This window comes from Nesoenas mayeri, assembly GCF_963082525.1.
Source record: "Nesoenas mayeri genome assembly, chromosome: 3".
Taxonomy (NCBI): Eukaryota; Metazoa; Chordata; class Aves; order Columbiformes; family Columbidae; genus Nesoenas; species Nesoenas mayeri.
This window is the reverse complement of record NC_137544.1, coordinates 19363992-19384015: the sequence shown is the minus strand read 5'-3', so window position 1 is coordinate 19384015 and position 20024 is coordinate 19363992. Positions and strand designations below refer to the sequence as shown.

At 38.2% G+C, this 20024-nt stretch overlaps 1 protein-coding gene across 4 annotated transcripts in view; it reads right to left on the bottom strand.

The window, feature by feature from the left end:
• The window catches only part of EIPR1 (EARP complex and GARP complex interacting protein 1), a 93051-nt gene that overhangs the window by 57371 nt on the left and 15656 nt on the right, over window positions 1-20024 (bottom strand). For all 4 annotated transcript variants that reach the window (XM_080341316.1, XM_080341314.1, XM_080341313.1 and 1 more), the window contains exon 3: window positions 19839-19971. In XM_080341316.1, the coding sequence (XP_080197442.1) occupies window positions 19839-19971 (133 nt within the window). The remainder of the gene's footprint in view (window positions 1-19838; window positions 19972-20024) is intronic.

The following is a 20024-nucleotide window of genomic DNA, read 5'->3' as shown; positions in this document are numbered from 1 at the left end:
AATAATCTTGTAGCCTTTTTAGTCAATTTGTAAGACAAACCATATTCTATTTATTCAACAACATGTACTTCACAGGCTAAAGAAGGCGGGTTGGGGAACAACACATCATTCTGTTTCTGGATCGAGAATTTCATTTTTTGTGCTAAAAGCCTGTGTATTCTTTCATATTACATTTTTCTGAAATACACAAGATGAGATACATGCAGGAATAAAGAGTTGTAGGCAGTTTAATTTTTCTTTTCATCACTTAGAGGCACTTTTTAGCTACCAAAAGACAGCCTTTGATTTTTTTGAAAAGTATAAACACAGAAGCAGGGCAGAAACATAACACAGCAGCTCACTCTGTATCCTAATAGAACTATATTTTCAAGTGGAGCTGAAAGTAGAAGTAATAAGTAGAAAAACAGTAACATGCAACAGTCCAGACTTCCGTACAGTGGATATCTTCCATAGTTAGCTGTTGTCTCATTTCTCCAACATGTGGAAAGCACCACATAAACATCAGCCTTCTTGTTAGTATGCAGATCACAGGTGACCATAAATTCACACTTACTGCACACCAATACAACACAGATACTGCTTAGGTCTCTATACAACAGGCTCCTATGTTTGCATTGTATATACAGATGTCTACGGAGGTTTTAAAAACCTCACACGCTGAACAGTAAGTGCAGAGAGAACAATCTAAGTGTGTGAAGGCACAGGGCACAACATGGAGAGACAGGTAAACCACCCATTGTGTTGTATGGATACAGGAGACAGAACCCACAGAAAGCAGGCTGAAAAATTGGAGAAGGCATAAATTACACTTTTTAAATAAAATCTGATGTTTCCTACGCTATTTAGAGATTATTTCAGACAATGTTCCAGCCCATACCTTTTGGAGGGGGATATGCTCTGCAGATATGTATCTATTGGAAGGAGCTAAAACATTTACTGAGTGCATGTCTGGAACTCTGCCATACAGGGAGAGCCCAAGTGAAAGACTGCAGCCACCTCTATATTGATGAGCTGAACTTTGCTTTTCAGGCAGAATTTGGCAACAACACTGTAAAAGCTGCCCAGCAGCACAAACAGGCATGTTTGCCCTCTGACACTTCACATGACCAGATCTCCTAAGTCACAACAATGACTTATGGCTCATTTGATACCTCAGATAGATCTCTTTAGGTATTTTAACAGAGTAGAAAAGAATGGAGAAACTAGCACTGACTAGTGCTGCTTTTGTTTGTTTGAGATAATCTTTCTGCTACTGTTACAACGAGCACAGGGTAACTGCAACACAGGGAGCCACACAACCAGCAAGGGATCAGCTGGCCACATAAAAAAACATTGCAATATTTAACCCTGTGCTGAGGAGAGCAGCACAACACACCAATAAAAGGCAATGAATCATATTTACATGTTGGCTTCCATCATCACAAAGGCCAGTGAAACTGAACACTATTACCAACACTGATACTTTTACACACAAAAAAGGGCAAAGGGAAAGCAGGAGTCTAATGGAGGCACTCATTTCCATCACCAAAGCCATGGCAGCTGTCACTTAAGGCTAGATGACAGCAATGCAATAAGGTTTCCACTTGATGTTTCATGAGCTAATAAAATACTATACTCCTTAAAAAGTTAATGGGAGCTGTAAACCACTTATCCCCCAATCAGATCAGGCATCCCACTAGACAGCTGCACATTCAACATTGTATTTAAATAACCTTTAACATTCCCATTCAACTCCATGGGAGTTCCAAACACAAATAGGACAACTTGACAGTTCATGGAAATGTCCTTCAAATGGGACAAATGTCTTTGTGTCCAATGTGAGCAGTTTATCTGGCTGTCCCAAGTTTACCAGATCAAGTTATAAGCACCAGCTTGATCTGAAAAGGTGGGTTCACTACCCCTTCCACCAGCCTTTCCTTTCCCAGCCTCCACTTTATCCTGTACCTCAGACACACAGACTGACACACAGACTTTCTTCCAGCAATTACTTGTGATTCAGAGTTTCGATCTGAGTCATAAGCTCCTTAAATCTTTACTTTGTCTGGCAAACTTGGGTAGCTACCTTTCAGATGTGCTCACACATCAAGTACAGATATTTAATAGAAAAAATAATTATAAACAGTTAGTAGCTAGATACAGTATCATTTGATGTTCTGTTCGTAAAGTCAATTACAAACGCTATGATAAAAATGCTGGTTTTACTAATACAAGAAACAAGTTACTTGTGTGTGGGTTTTTTAAGTTAAATTCCACTTACCTGACAACTCAATACCAACAGCTACCACATCCAGAAAGTCCAGAGAAAGAAAAAGAACAAATACTGTGGGGCCAGTACCATTTCACATCTTCATTAATGACCTCAGGGAACTCCAGATGGACTGCAACAGTCTGGAGAAATGGACCAACAGGAACCTCATGAAGTTCAACAAAGTGAAATGCAATCTCATGCTCCAGCACACTCTGGGGACTGACCACCTGGAGAAGTTTTATTTTAAAAAACACTTAAAACCTTAATTATCTTAAACTGTGTAAGTTATCCCTGAACATTAGGAAAAACTCTTCAAACTAGAATAGTTTTCAAAACATTCGTAACATGTTTTCATGTAAGCACCACAGAGAACAGAATACACTATAGATTTAGTGTTATCAGATTACTAGAGTGAACTCTACATTTGCTCCTTTATCAAAAAAATGATCAATCGGCTAAATATTTAGGATATGGTAAGGACTTCAATTGTGGTGCTGATATGTCAGAAAAAAAAATTAAAAACTCTTTAGTGTTCTCTTAAGAGACTGTGAAGCAAATGACTCTCCTTCAGCCTCTTCAGCTTTCAAGCAAGATGGGATCTGAGGAAGCTGAAGCAGCCTGCCCTTCCATGGCAGAAAGAGGTCCACAAAAAATAGAATGTGAAAAAGGTAAACCTGTAAAATGTCTTAATGTTTACTGGAAGGAACTTGCACAGTATACTTGGTTTCACTTGCATGATTTGTGGGTAACTCCAAAGTCTAATACAAACCAGAGCTTCTATATTTTACTTATTAACAAGCTAGTTGGACAAGAATCCCTAAACACGTGCTGGAAGACCTTCTGTGTAGCTGCAAAACCTCATTTACTGCAATAACAGTATTGACTAGAAATGGAGAAAGAAAACGTTTGCTTTCAGTTTACTATACTAGTTCAGTATTTGAAAATTTTGAGTTAAAAAGCTACTAGAAATTGAAGAAAAAAAAAAAACACACTACATTTTTCTTGCTCTTATCTTTCAAAAAAAGGGGGTAAGAGAATGAAACCTTCTAATGCAGAAGGATAGAGCATCCTGACAATTTCTCTCCCAGTGATGGTTTAATTCAGAAGCATTTTATTCACTTTCTGTGTTTTAGAAGCACTTTTCAACATCATGACCATCCTGTAATACTTCAATTTCAGTCATTCTCTCTCCTCCCTCTTGTTTCTAACATTAGTTCTACTTTGCTTCATAGCACAAACATTACAATTATCCTGATAATGGTTGTCAAATAAAGATGAATTCTTAAATCAAGGGATAACAAGCATCTGTGCTTCAAGTTAATTACATTATATACACTCCCTCAATTCTTACACTTTTCCCTATGTACCTGTTCTTCCACACTGGCTGAGACACTACTGAGCTTGACTTATACAGGAGTCATACAGGTAAATAAGACTGTAGTACAGACTAAGATAACACAGGTATGTCACCTGCCATTTGGACTGAACATAAGATACGTCTACACACAGAGGCCTTCAAACTGGAACAGTAACTACCATGGAAAAGATCTCAAGCCCTTCACCACTTCTGTAGTGGTTTTCTATCAAATGGATCAGATAGCCAATCATTTCACTTAAAACCATATTGGAGAGTACTTCGAAAGGAACACAAGTTAGTTATAACAGCTAGAACTAAAAAAAACAAAACAAACCCACACACCCACAAAACCACAACAGGTACCAGCTACAAAGAACACTAGGAGAACATTTACTTCTTCCCTCAAACTACAAGAATAAACTTTCTTCCATCTGTCCCGCCACTACTGCTGAGAAGAGCACTGGGGAATATTTAGAAAGACACATTCAACCTCCCTCCACATTCTAATGGCTGCAGCATCTCCCAGAGCTGTGCAGTGATTTCCCAACTTGGAAGGTTTTCACTACAGCAAAGTGAAGTGAGATCAGTAAAGTCTCCTGCTGTGATCAATACGAAGCAGTTGAGAGCATCAGCAGCAGCATTATTTCCAATACCCTTACTGATTTATTTCCTCTGCAGGAAGTTTTTTTATAATACACAAGTTTACTGTATGATAAGTGCAATGCACCAGACAGCCATAACTCATGGCTGATTTAATGTTTTAAATTAAGAGGATTTTAAATGCAAACTTTATTTTCCTTTTCATCCAAATAAAACAGCAGTTTTGTGTTTGTATGCCTGCATGTTCTGGATCTACAAAACTAAGCTATTTATATTGAGTATATCCACTCCAAAGTGGCTCCTAACTTGTTTGGAACAAGAAAACAGAAAACCCGGATGTGTTTGCACACAAGCCTGCCCGCATGCATAAAGTTGCAGGTAACAGTCTTCTCCATTCCCACTTTTGCCCTCTGGTGGCTTTGCCTGTCCCTACACGTAATCCAAGCGCAGAACCCAGTTTTGTAGGACTTGAAATAAATATTTGCACTATGAAAATAAATCAGTTTCCACATATATTTCAATGGACCAAAATAATAAATTGAATTCTTAAGAGAAGCAGGGGCAAGCACAAACACAGAAGAAGACTGTAACATGGAATTTTATTTTTCGAGTATTCAATTTCAAAATTATCTGAGAAAGGGTATTTTTTAAATCAACTTCAAGAGTACTGCTTTTGTTAGTCACCCACTTTACATACATAATCTATTTTTGTTGCAGTGGTAACAACCTGACTTAAAAACAAATCTCAGTATTGTTACACTTCATAGAGATTTTGGTTTTTAATTTCATTTTTTCTCTTCCTAGTGAAAGGAATTAACCTTTCTTTATCCCATGGATTTAAACCATGTGTTTATCCAAAATGTTAAGCAGAAGAGGCATTCCAGCCTGAGTTGCCCAAATAGTGCTTTATGTCACAGTGTCAACTCCTGTAAGACTAGGAGTTGACACTTTCAAGTAATTTCATGCCATGCCAAAGGTGAGAACAACTGAAGGACCCCAAAAAACTTGGTGGTCAAAAACGTGACAGAAGAGCTTCTCTATATACAAAAGTCACTTAATGCACGTAGAGAAAAATACGCCATTCCAATGTGATGCTGCACTCAGAACCAGTAGTTATAACTCTGAAAAAAGGCTCTTTTGAGTCAAGATTGATGGTTCTCTTGACCTAATGTGTAGCAGCAGCAATGTAAGCCAGCAAAACACTGGACATCCTTACAAAGGGCACTGAGAATAAAGGATCATTTCACAGCCTCAAGTACGGAGTATAAGTCTGGTATCTGCATCTAAAGGAGGGCATAGAGTTGGAGAAAGGCAACATAAATGAAGATGATGGAACAGCTGTCTTTAATAAGACGTTCAACAGATTTGGACTATTTGCAAGAAAAACACCTTGGGAAGAACATGACTTAAGTTTCAGGAACAGAAAAGCAGTGTCAAGGTGAAAAAATTTCTACTAATATTACAGGCTAAATCTTGCAGTCTTAGAACTAAGAGGCACTCACTGAAATAGTAGAAGATAAGTTTAAAAAGAAAGGGTAGGGAGTCTGGCCAGTGAGTAGCAGACTGAAAATTAGTGTTACAAATGTTTGTGGCAGAAGACAGTCTCAACCAGTGCAAAAAGGGATCACAGACCTGTCTGTAAACCTGCCTACAAACCTGTTTACGTTGTTCTACATAGGATCTCCTGTTGCTGCTGTAGGGGTCACAACGCTGGTACAGACAAACTAATCGTTGGTTTGATCAACAGGTTGGCAGCATTCCCTTTGGAAGGAAAAGGTAAAGGTAGTTTACAGTATCACAGTATGTTTGGGATTGGAAGGGATCTCAAAAGATCATCTAGTCCAATCCCCCTGCTGGAGGAGGAGTGCCTAGGTGAGGTCGCACAGGAACACGTCCAGGTGGGTTTTGAATGTCTCCAGAGAAGGAGACTCCACAACTCCCCTGGGCAGCCTGTTCCAGTGCTCTGTCACCCTCACTGAGAAGAAGTTTCTTCTCAAATTTAAGTGGAACCTCTTGTGTTTCAGTTTGAACCCATTACCCCTTGTCCTACCATTGTTTGCCACCGAGAAGAGCCTGGCTCCATCCTCATGGCACTCATCCTTTATATATTTATAAATATTAATAAGGTCACTCCTCAGTCTCCTCTTCTCCAAACTAAAGAGCCCCAGCTCCCTCAGCCTTTCTTCATAAGGGAGGTGCTCCACTCCCTTAATCATCTTTGTTGCCCTTTGTTGTTCTTACATAAAGTTAACTTCCACAGAAACAGCAGCACGAAGGTAAAATGCCTTGCTACATCTCATCAAGCCACTCTGTACCAAAACCAGTTCACACTAACTAACCAGAAATGATTGTGTCATTACTTTTTTTTTTTTCCTCACCTCTGTAGCTTTTCCACCAGAACTGATAGTTCCATTCAATAAATTTAACTCTATACAGGCACGGTTATCATGAAAATAATCAAATCAGGATAACTAGGTTCCTTTTCCTCCTGATCCTGGAGATAAGCAGGAATGGTAGCTCAGCAACTGTTTTCTCTTGTTAACTCCCAAAGTAGAAATGGACAGGGAATTAGTAGGAGGTTTTGTGATAACCAGTTGTTAAATGAGCCATATTTCAAAACAAAAGGAAAGCACAGGCAGGGAATGAAACATACATTGGATTAATTTACAGCACCAAAGACATACTTGGATTGTTGGGAGAAGTAAGTAATCTTATTATGACATTCAGGTGAACTGCAAATAATCCCCTTATTAGAGAGGAATGTGAGATAGAGAATATTGCTTATGCAATGTTGTAAACTGCAAGTTTATGTGGAAAGGTGTACTTTATTTAAAATTCCTCTAAGTTTTTTTTCAGTCATTGATGCTAAATAGCTGCTCAATAAAAATGGAAGTCTGAAAACAGATTGATCAATGGCCCTTCCCTCATCAGCCTCCACACTTGGGATGACACCTTCACTGGTTAACTAGTCATCAAGACAAGATGATCTGATTTAAGGGGGGAAATGTGGAAAGGATATGAGTAAAAAATAGGAATTGGTTTGATAGCTTTTACGAAGGAAACAGGAGAAACCACCAGTGATGAGACTCTCTATTTCCTTTCACAAACCGATTTTCAAAATTTTTGTATATATAGATATACAAGAGAGACCTTCATTGACAGCTTTTTTAGATTTTACAGTTCTGTAAATGACAGACCACAATCACATTCTCCTCCTTTGAAAGAAATCTCTAGTTTCATTAACAACAAATGAGTCAGAACAAATGCAATAGTATATACTGGTGTCATCAGTACAATAGGTGCTTATTAAAGTAATAAGTCTACCTAAGAATCTGCAGTAGTATATAATAAATTTTCATTTACATAAGCATGCATATATATTGCTCAAAGTCCAAACAAATTAAAAATCCTATGACTTGCCTACTTATTTTTTTTTTAATTTAAAAATGGGTGAAGTAATTTGCTTCACATCTGTGAAAATGGGATATAGCCAAACTACACCAAGTTTGAAGGAACTCTTATTCATTGTGCTGAATTTATCAGAACCCCAGGCCCTAGAGCATCAGGACTTCTGTCTTCCTAGGGAGCCATTTTCTTTGTTTTAAGCAATTTTATTCCACAAGTCAGCAAGTGGAATTTAAAATCATCAAGTCATTTTGGTTATTTTAACTGCTAAAACCATTTGTTTGTTTTCTTGTTGTTTTTCGTCGGGTTTTTTGTTTTGGTTTTACTCTTTTCTTTTTTTTTTTTTTTTTTAATAAAAATGTCTCTCAAAGTTGCACTGAAGATCATTCGACTATGAAAATTGTGGGTAAAAGAGAATCACAAGCAATTCCTAAAACAATTACTGACATTTATTTATAAGAGTACAAATTATTCCCTTCTAATTAGTCAAGGCATGAACATTTCTTAAACCCCAGAATACTTGGAACCTTTCTATAAACTCAGAAATGACCATGCTGGCAGAGAGCTCTCATCTACCAGTTAATTCAGAATTTGGCATCCGAAAGCAGCTAGAAAGAAGCATCCTTTTCAGAAGCAAGAGCTCCAAGACAAATTAGATAATTATCGTTGTTAGACAAATAACTTGCCTCAATGAATGTGTGCACCTAATACCCAGTAATTAAATATTCACTTCAAATCAAGAAATGTAAAGCTTTCAAGTCATCAGCATTCTTTAAGATATACCTGCACAATGCCTCGGAATCCCAGTTACAATGTGACCACCTCATAGCACTAAACACTGTAAGTGTCAAGCATCATGGGAGAACTAGAGATGCTGCTCACCACTGTACAGAAGATATTTGTGTGGGCAAAGCTCAATTAGAGTTAAAGCTGACCAGTACTGTGAGAGACATTAAAAGGGGTTTTTTAAATACATTAATGAAAAAAGACAAGGCAGAAATAACATCTGCCCATTACTTGATGAGTATGGTCACCCCATAAATAGAGACATAGACAAAGTTGAGACATTTAATGCTTTCTTTGCCTCTGTTTTCCACACAAATATATAGAGACTGGGAAACAAGAGGCTGGAGAGCATCTCTCTGAAGAGGTATCTGGGGGTTCTGGTCGATGGCAAGTTGAACGTGAGCCAACAGTGTGCCCTGGCAGCCAAGAGGGACAACCATGCCCTGGGTGCATCCAGCACAGCATTGCCAGCCGGGCAAGGGAGGTGATTGTTCCGCTCTGCTCTGCACTGGTGCGGCCTCACCTGGAACACTGTGTGCAGTTCTGGGTGCCACAGGACAAAAAGCTACTGGAATGTGTCCAGAAGAGGGCCATGAAGATGGTGAAGGGTTTGGAGGGGAAGCCTTATGAGGAGTGGCTGAAGTCACTTGGTTTGTTCAGCCTGGAGAAGAGGGGACTGAGATGAGACCTCATCACAGTCTACAGCATCCTTACAAGGGGAGGGAGGGGACGAACTCTTCTCTCTGGCAACCAAACCTGAGGGAATGTCAGGAAGATGTGCCAGGGGAGGTTTAGGTTGGACATCAGGAAAAGGTTCTTCACTCAGAGGGTGCTGGAGCACTGGAACAGGCTCCCCAGGGAGGTGCCACAGCCCCAAGCCTGACAGTGTTCAAGATGCAACTGGACAAAACTCCGAGACACATGGTGTGAACTGTGGGGTTGTCATATGCAGGGACAGGAGTTGGACTCCATGATTCTTCTGGGTCTCTTCCAACTCAGGACATTCTATGATAAGTACTATACAGAAAGGATAACTGTTCCAAAATACCCTCTTCTCTAGAACGACCAAATTATCCCCAAAATTATTTCTCTGAATTTTGTGGAATCAGCTGCACAACAGAACCACCATTCCATTGAGATCAGCAGAACAGAAATTCTTGGCCAGGTCTTCATACATTAATTTATTTCATATACATCTTTATGATGACTTTTGTCTAATTTCTGAGGTACTTACATGTTTTCCTACAACATATTCTCCAAAACAATTTGTCTATTTTATAACAATCTGCAGAGAACCATGACATATACTTTTGGCAACTCACTCCAAATAAAGCAACCAAGAGAAGCAAGCTGTCTGATACCAAAAACTGATTATTCAATGTTAAGATTCTTACAGTCAGCAAGTTTTATACCTTACAAGCTAGCACATAAGGATTGTTTCATTCTTAAATCATTTTCAGCGTTGATATAGCTCATGCACCCACACTCTCCACATCTGCTCTGACCCTGCTTGATATCATTGAAGTAAATCATTCTAAGCATCAAACTTGAATGCTGTTATTTTTTGTGGCACATTATGTCACATTCTAATTTTCAAGTTTTCAAATATGTAAAGGTACTCTTGTGGCTGAGAAAATTCTCATGCAGCCCAATTCACAGCTCCATAAGCAATCAAAACAAATATCTTGTTTAGTTTGCCAGCAGAGTCCCAATCAGTGAAATCTCTAGCTCACTGCTCATCTTATAGCAGCAAATCTAAAAGTTAGACCAAACAATTCAAGAATTAACAAATTATTTCCCTGACGATTTCAGTAGATGGCATGGAAAAGGAAGAACATAAAGTCTCAGAAAATTGGGGTAGTTGCCATAGGTAAAGAGAAAGAATAGAAATAGAAAACAAAACACAAAACAAAACAGGCAGTTATTTAGTCACAATAACCAATCTTTCCACTGACAGACACTAAACGGTACATAAAACACCTACAAAATGCTAACACCTAAGGACTATATCTTACTTCTTTAAGATTTCTACAGCCTTCCACAGAACTGATTGCCCAAAGGCTGCATTCCACTTCCTACCTGCTTGCCTTCCACAAATGTCTGCAGGCACACACTTGGCCTTTCAGCAACATATCCCTTGCATACCTTTGAGATCTCCTTCCTTCAGAATTTCCTTATTTCTCCAATTCTACCATTTCTTTCATTCCTTCACCTTGTCTTTCCGCAAGCATTATCCCATAATACGTGCAACAGTTAACAGTACACTGGCATTGCCACCAGTCATGGTCCCAAGATAAGGTCATCTATTTTTGTCCCACAAAATACATCCTTGATGCATGCACGCAGGAGAAACAGAAAGTAGCTGCTTTTAACTACTTCTTCAAGATCTCTACTGCAATGTATATAGCTACCGAGATCCAATTAGAGGTACAGCAGGCATACCATATTTTCCACCAATGCAGAATTCTTAGTCTGAATCATTTCTCTATTTCCCAACTAGTAACTACTGAAGTAATTGGTGATTACATAGTATCAAAATTGAAACAAATCACTAGTTTCTCACTGACATTCTAAAGAGATGAGAATAGAGCAAGGCACTTATGCAGAGCAATGCACAAATCTGAAATTTTTTTCTTATAGGATTTAACCAAAGTTTATTCCTTGCAAAACCTGAATTTAAGTAGAAACCGTTGAACTAAGAGTTCCCTTTATATTTAACAAAATTAATTTTTTAGAATGATAGTCTTCACCAAACACTTCATGAGCATTTACTCCCTTTACCAAATATTCTGCTGTGCAGAGACTACACCTACGCCATTCAGGAAGCAGCAATTCGTTGCTGGCAAAACTGGCGTGGCTGCGGCACTCTTCAAATGGTCTACAGGAAAATCCTTCTGCATTTCTTCCTTTAATGGTGCAGCTAAAATTTAGTTTCTACAGCACTTTAAGTCCTTAGGAAACAGTCCACTCCCATTTTAACAGAATCCTAAAACGGCAGGTGAGAGAAACGGAGGGAAGTATAAACAGGAGAGTAGATTAAAATGAATTTCTGAAGTTCTATCTGAAACAAAGCATATGCAAGACATACAGGTTTTTGGCATTTCACCTCATCACAATGAAACATCTCTCCTAGTGTAGGCTAGGAGGCCCTTTTGAATAGTGAAGCAGGCTTCTTTCATACTTTTAGTAGTGATGCACAGAATCACACAGAATCGACTTTATGCATTGTTTAAATGTCTTACAAAGCATTTTTCTGAGTATATCACAGAATCACAGAATCGACTGGGTTGGAAAAGACCTCAGAGATCATCGAGTCCAACCCTTGGTCCAACTCTAGTCTGTTTACTAGATCATGGCACTAAGTGCCATGTCCAATCTCAGTTTCAAAACCTCCAGGGACAGCGAGTCCACCACCTCCCTGGGCAGGCCGTTCCAATGCCTGATCACTCTCTCTGTAAAGAATTTCTTTCTAATATCCAGCCTAAATTTCCCCTGGCAGAGTTTAAGCCCATGCCCCCTTGTCCTGTTGCTGACTGCCTGGGAGAAGAGACCAATCCCCACCTGGCTATAACTTCCCTTCAGGTAGTTATAGAGAGCGATGAGGTCACCTCTGAGCCTCCTCTTCTCCAGACTAAACAACCCCAGCTCCCTCAGCCTCTCCCCATAGGTCTTGTGCTCAAGTCCCTTCACCAGTCGTGTTGCTCTTCTCTGGACCCGCTCCAGCACTTCAATGTCTTTCCTGAACTGAGGGGGGCCCAGAACTGAACACAATACTCCAGGTGTGGCCTCACCAATGCAGAGTACAGGGGAAGGATCACTTCCCTCGTCCTGCTGACCACGCTATTTTTGATACAGGACAGGATACCGTTGGCCTTCTTGGCCACCTGGGCACACTGTTGGCTCATGTTGAGCTTCCTGTCAATTAGTACCCCCAGGTCCCTTTCTGCCTGACTGCTCTCCAGCCACTATGCGCCCAGCCTGTAGCGCTGCAGGGGGTTGTTGTGGCCAAAGTGCAGCACCCGGCACTTGGCCTTATTGAACTTCATCCCATTGGAATCAGCCCATTTTTCCAGTCTATCCAGATCCCTCTGCAGAGCCCTCCTGCCTTCCAGCAGGTTGACACACCCTCCCAACTCGGTGTCATCAGCAAATTTGCTGATGATGGTCTCAATCCCCTCATCTAAATCGTCAATAAAGATGTTAAACAGGACTGGACCCAACACTGACCCCTGGGGAACACCACTAGTGACTGGCCGCCAGCTGGATGCAGCCCCATTCACCAGCACTCTCTGGGCCCGGCCCTCCAGCCAGTTCTTAACCCAGCGTAGAGTGCACTTGTCCAAGCCACGGGCTACCAGCTTTTGCAGGAGTATATTATGGGAGACAGCATCAAAGGCCTTGCTGAAGTCCAGATAGACCACATCCACGGCTTTCCCCTAGTCCACCAGCTGAGTCACCTGATCATAAAAGGAGATCAGGTTGGTCAGACAGGACCTGCCCCTCCTAAACCCACGCTGGCTGGGTCTGTGAAATTACTTTCCCCTTAGCAGGTGAATACAGATCTTTGATGACTACCAATTTCTTGCACACTATTTTTCCTTCATTTCTAAACTTATTATATTTAGTCTACTATTATTCTTTTTTAATATCATTTTGGAGGGTACATTCTTGACCCTCACCCCACCATTATTATTTTATGATATTTAAGAGTGCTTTTCTACTAAAATGCTATAATCCCCTTAATTACTTTGTCACCTTTCTTATTCACGTTTTTAAGTGTTACTCCTGTCACATTGTAATGAAAGTAAAAAATGAATACTCAGTTGATTACAGCTACTCAGACTAGCAAAAAATGAAGCTGCAAAGTTCCTAGAATTGTTCTGACAGAGTTTTTCCACTAAATACACAATTCTCCTTTTTATTTCTGGGCCACTGTGAAGCAAAAGACTTGATTTGTGCTTTGTTTAACAAGCTTAAGATATTAATAAAATATCAGAGGGAAATAGGTCCATATAGCTTTTCAGAGATCAAGCATTAAGCAATTAAAATGCAACTGCAGCACTCTAGCTTGTTATCACCTTTATTATCACCCAAAACTCTGTGTACTTTGTACCCTTCTGTCAACAATCTTTTTAGCTTTTTTAAAAATCTAATCTCTATCATACTGAACTTGAACAATGTGATTTAACTTCTAAAGCTAGAAAGATACTAAAATTATTTTTCCCCTTAATTCTTACGTACCTCAAGCTGTAAGTAGCAATCTTATCCTGTTCAAGAAAAAATTCCTACCCCCTATTTTAACACAGTTGACTTGCTACAATAGAGGGGGAAAAATGATGCATCCGTGTCACAAAACCAAACTAACAATGCATAAGTTCATCTAGATATCTCAAGTATTAATTTTACAAAGCCTCTTCCCCCATCTCAAAGATATTAACAGTTTAATCCTTTTTTTCTCCCCTTTTATACCTAGCTACTTTCACATATTTATACCCTTTCATTCCTTCAGTTATGGAATCTGAGATGCTCACAATACCAAATAGCTGCCAAACACATTAGCAAAAAAAGTTACTTTTCAGTGTAATGACTGCTTAAAATTGGTAGCTCATGTGTAAGGATTTTTATTTCTTTATTTTTAAACCATGGAGGTGAAGGATCCAGATACATTTCTAAAATATAATAAAGTCACTAGGTTCATCAGCTGCTACGCTGGTCTCTCCCTCTCCACCACCATAAACTTTGTTTAAAAACCCCTATGAAATCATATTGATTTATTAAAACAGAGAGACAAAAATTAAACTTACAAAATGTTACCTGTTACTAAATCACTTCTAATGTTTTATCATGCTTTGGCTACATCCAGAATACCATTTGAATATAAGACAAGTAATTTTTTTTATGGTGAAGGTAGCAAATGACAAAAAGCAGAAAAACAATCTCGCCTCCAATCAGTTACTGGATCTACCAACTACACATCTTGTTTATTAGCAATGCGAGTCACACAGGAACAATCTTAATGTATTTCTAGCATATGATACCACTGAGTATGTCAGAAATGTGTAGTACAGGCGAGTACTGTGCCACCAACACAGTAAATTTCTGACGTTTGTTGAAAGTTAGGCAAGACTACACATAGCTAGTAAGCCTATCATATGATAGTAAAATAATCTTCCTGTAACCTCAGCAGTAATAGTACAAAATTCTGTAAGTCATATATCCAGCATTGGTGGCAGGGGAGAATTATAATTGAGACACGAATTGAGTAAGAATAAGTTTCCCTTTGTGATTACACAATTTTTCTAAATCAGTGTTTTTCATGTGCGTGTATGAGGAGGGGTGCAGAGATAACTGCACGGGTTTGTCTTTATATTAGGACAAAATGGCCTAGAAAAATGCAATTTACAGTTAATATCCAAAGATATATTTGTTCCAATAGCATTAGAACCAGTATCATTCTACTTAATATTACCATCCAGAATGAAAATATAAGACTTTATTAATGTCAAAATCAGAAATCAATGTAGTAAATTATGATGCTAAGAAGAAAATGGGTTTTCCCGGGTTTTGACTTGAGAGAAAATAAGTTGTTTTTTTTTTTCTTTTTAGAACCTACTTTATATCACAATATCCTAGCAATATATCTTGAACTAGAATAATATAGGGCAGCATTTAAATTACCTTTATTCATTCTTTAGAGAACATAGTTCCCAAACTGTATATTCAGCAAGGATTTAGATTTCTCTGTGACTTCTTGAGAACAAGAAAGTTATCTAAGACACCTTATTTTACTCTTTAGGGAAGTTACTGTTCTTGAAAGCATAAGAATTTAGAGATCGCAGAATCAATACACCAGTAAATACTCTGTCAGGCTTTATGTAAAAGGGCAGTAACTCTTATTAGACCTGTCTGCCAAAAGTAAGAGTGGAGAGTCTGCCTCCAATTGTTGAAGTCGCTATATTTGGTACTTTTGCCAGATCCCACCTAGAGTTTCTCAAAATGAAAGCTCATCTCAAAATAATGACTGAATTCTGGTCACTTGCAAGTTTAACCACATATGGGAAAAACACATGAATTTATCACAAGTCAGCACTTGGATGCAGCGGACAACAAGAAAACCAATTTTCATTGATATAGAAACTTAGCTATTACATTCAGGTTTTCCACATTACTTCGCTCTTCAGTAGGTGTACCAATAATAATCTACATTTGAAGTTCTACCTCCTTATGCCTCTTTCATTTATACATGTCAAGGAGATGTAAAAAAACTTCACGTATCCATGAAGTCAGGGCGAGGAGGGGGTGTGTGTGTAAATCTAGCTGGAAATCTCCCAGAGAGTGACAGGGGGGCAGATTGTTTCAACATTAATATCACTCCTTTTGAAGGGGGTTTCCTACCTCTATGACTCATCGGTGGGGAAAAAAAAAAAGCCTCATAACTACGACTTTGGAAGCAGATGCTGTATATACATAAGGGGAAAAATAATCCATATATACATATTCATGCTCATGAAAAAAGTTTCAGATCTGTAAAATTCGACAACATACTTAAAAGTACCTAAAATGCTTCCTTTGAAGAAAAATAAAGAACAAAACCACAAACATAGGAACTACCCCATCCAACAGGATCTTACAATTTTTTTTTATTAATAATCCCATCACATCAAGGCCCCTCTCAACCAGAACAGTAAAAACTGCCAAATATTATTATATCAGCATCCTTCTCAAACATACACAAGGCTTACAGCTTTCCATTTGATTCCTGACCCCACAGATAACCTGCTGTTACCAGCTGTATTAGAATATCTGCTTCCATCATGCAACTCTTGGCACTCAGCAGAAATTAGTGAGTTTTGCATTTTACATTATTTTGCTAAGTTTTATCCCGACAAGAGAAAAGAGGAGCAAACAATATCAGATCCCTTGTATTTCAAAGCATACAACAAGACTGCTCATGTTGTCTTTGAATTTTGAGGCAGTAATATTAACTGTCAAGTAGTTATTAAGTAAAAAAAGAGCTTGAGTGTCTCAATTTTACAAGGTATGATAACAATTGGATACTGCAGAAAGATTATTTTAATTGCATTTTTAAAATCTACAATTAAAACAAAACAAAAACCAAAGAGTAGCTAAAATCTGGGGAAAGTAGGTTTAACAAGAAACCTTGTACCTTGCATAAGTCAGCTCTAGAAAAAGAATTAACCTGCAGATTGAAGAACAGCAAGTCCAAATGACTGAAACACTAAAACAAAAAATTATTCAGGAATCAATATTTTTCTCTATCATTACCTGCAAAATGCTTTTAAAAAGTTGATCAAGACTCAAAAATCTCTCTTCAAAGTAGGTACACAGTATTACTTTCAGTTCAACCATTATGATATTTCCCAAACTTTCTATACGAAAGGCATTCTTCTGGCACTGGTGAGGCCGCATCTCCAATCCTGTGTTCAGTTTTGGGCCCCTCAGCAGGGGAAAGACATTGAGGTGCTGGAGAGAGTGCAGAGGAGGGCGATGAGGTTGGTGAGAACCAGTTTGATGAGGAGCAGTTGAAGGAACTGGGGCTGTTTAGCCTGGAGAAAAGGAGGCTGAGGGAAGACTTTATTGCTGTCTACAACTACATGAAAGGAGGTCGTAGCATGGAGGGTGTTGGTCTCTTCTCCCAAGTAAGAAGTGATAGGACAAGAGGAAATGGCCTCAAGTTGTACCAGGGGAGGTTTAGATTGGATATTAGGAAAAAAATTCTTCATGGAAAGGGTTGTCAGGCATTGGAACAGGCTGCCCAGGGAAGTGGTTGAGTCACCATCCCTGAAGGGGCTTAAAAGAGACATAGATGTGGCACTTAGGGGCATGGGTTAGTGGTGGGCTTGGCAGTGCAATGTTACAGTTGGATTTGAGGACCTTCAAGGTCTTTTCCAATCTAAATGTTTTTATGATTCTTCTTTTAGACAAAAAACAAACCAGTAGAGCAGTGAAAAAAGTGCTCTTCTGTTTGCACATTCTACATCTTTTTCTCATGAAGTAAAATAAGACCTTATTCATAGCCTGCTTTTGCTAAATATCTATAAGTTTGACAAAGTAGAAGAAAACTCAACATCTCTCCCAGTATAAAAGAGGAAATTTCAAAGTTTTCATGAGTGCTTCACCCTATTCCATTAGTTTAATGAGCTATGAAATGCAAAGTATATGATTCCACTTCTTTTAAATGCCACATTTTACCATTTATTTAAGCAACTTCAAAAGATAGTTATGAACAGTAGACACATGTAACATTTCGTCAGTCTTGCATTTCCAAAACCGGTCAAGATTTACCAGAAATATTGGGCTCAGACATGAGATGGTCACAATATCTACAACTGTTCTGGACAGGATCATCTCATTTGCCTGGTACTTCAGTGAGGAAAACAGTTAAGAGTCTTTTTAAAGTTAGAAAACAAATGAAACCTTTAAAATACTTTCATGTATTGCAATTGCTTAATTTGGTTGCATTACTGCTTGAAATAAGTTGTTTGCTAAACTAAGTATTCGTTACTATTAGAACCCCATGCTGTGTGCTTTCTGTTCTGTAGGTTGCTATTTAGAGTAATCAATAATCATTTAAGGATCAGATTTTGTTTTCTGTAGAAAGTTTTTGGCTGATGGTTCTAAATGAAGATGCACGAAGTACAAACAATAAAGCTTGTTGAGAAACAATAATGTTCAGAAACTAGGTAAACTAAATCTAGAATACAAAGAAGCTAAAATAGAATACATGCATATCAATTAATAGATCTAATAACGGAAAACAGAAATCTCAAAGAAATTTAAAGTGTTCGGATAGAAGCTCAATTCTAGCAATCTCAGTAAGCTCTCTTCCAAATAGGATTTTCAATTAATATGCATATTGCCATACAGAATTGGTATAACATGCTATAAGGAAGACAAAACTTAAATATAGGTCTTTTTGAAAAAAGAGTGTTAAATTACTTGTTTTCATTTTACTTTCTAGAACAATATCAGAGCTCAAAAATAGATACAAGTAGAATAAATTAAGATTAGGTAACATTAACTAGTACATTACATACATGAAATACTGGACTTGATAAGCCATATCGTATACCTTGCTGTTCAGTTTCATAGGGGGGGAAAAAAAAGGGATAAATTCTTTTAAGTGTTTTACACTATTCTATAAATTACAATATTCTATAAGAAAAACAAATACAAAAAAAACCATAATCAACTTAGAAAGGCGAGAGAAAGAAATTCAGAAACCCATTTTGGTTTTCTTTAAAGGAGGCTTCAGAGTATTTTCTCAGATTCTCCACTGAAACTAGCCAGAGGATTACTAAGACAACCTTACAGTTTCAGGTCCAATTACTGCCTTCTCATTTGCTTCGTGGATCACTAGCAAGGTGAGGAAGTTGCATCCAGTAAGTCAAGTAGAGAGCAAAAAGTAAATCAAAAAAACAGGCCAATATGATTTTCAAAACAATAAAAAAAAACCCCCACACAAACAGAAAAAGCTCTTTATTACTCTAGTGATCTTCTATAGTAATTGAAAGATTTACACAACAACTGTGAAATAAATTCAAATTTTAGCACTTTTATTTCAACCCCAAAGAACTAGGAGAACCGAGCAATCCTAGAGTCTTCTCTCTAACATAGCCACAAGGTTGAGCTGCAAGAATTCACATCTCTACAGCTGTCCACAGATTCACTACCTCATTCTTATATTCTTGGACTGTATTTCCATGAAAGAATGGGCTAATATTTGCTAGAATAAATAATATTTATTCCAACTGACAGCATGGATTTCTTGCTTGTCAGAGAGAAAAAGTACTCCCTTCTCCAACTGACACACGTGGATTTGTCAAGCCTCATGACAGAAAATCCTCAGACCTGCCTGACCCAGGAAATGCGCAGAGATCCTCAACCTCAACAGCTGTGCACTTAGCATTAGGTTACACAAGGAACACTCCTGCTGCTTCTGAGGAGATACTTAGGTAAGAATTTATAGTTCTCCATGGGCATATCTGCATTAAAGATATGACAAATAACATCATATACAAACGTTGTCTGCAATTTTAAAGGGAGCTTGATGATGGCACAAAGCTGTTTTGAAAGACATTTACCTTCCACTTTCAAAAGCAAACATATAAAACAATTTAAAAAAATGAATCCTAAAATAACAGGAGTATATTTTATTTGCCATGCTTTGCATTAATCAGGCAAGTAATACTTCTGCTTTGCTCCTTTCCTTGACATGAATGCAAAAGTAAATTTTTAACCAATATCACCTAAGGATACAAGACAAATGATGTACAGGTAAAGATACAGCAGATTTTTTGAAAAATGTCTGTGTTGACAACTCCAATTTAAACCGTTTACACATAGCTAGATGTTCGACCTTTGCACATTCGAAAATATCAAAACACTTAAACAAGTTTAACACGGTTAGAACAGACTTACTTTTATTGTAGCAGGTTGCTAGTACACCTTTATCTGCAGGGCTGGTACTAATGTGCCAAATTTCACCTACTTGATGAAGGAGAACGTTTTTGTTTATAATGTTGTTTTCATCATCGAAATCTATGATGTGAATCTGCAAATACAATAAAAGAGAACATTAGGGTTTCAAATGTTTTCCTGTGGGTC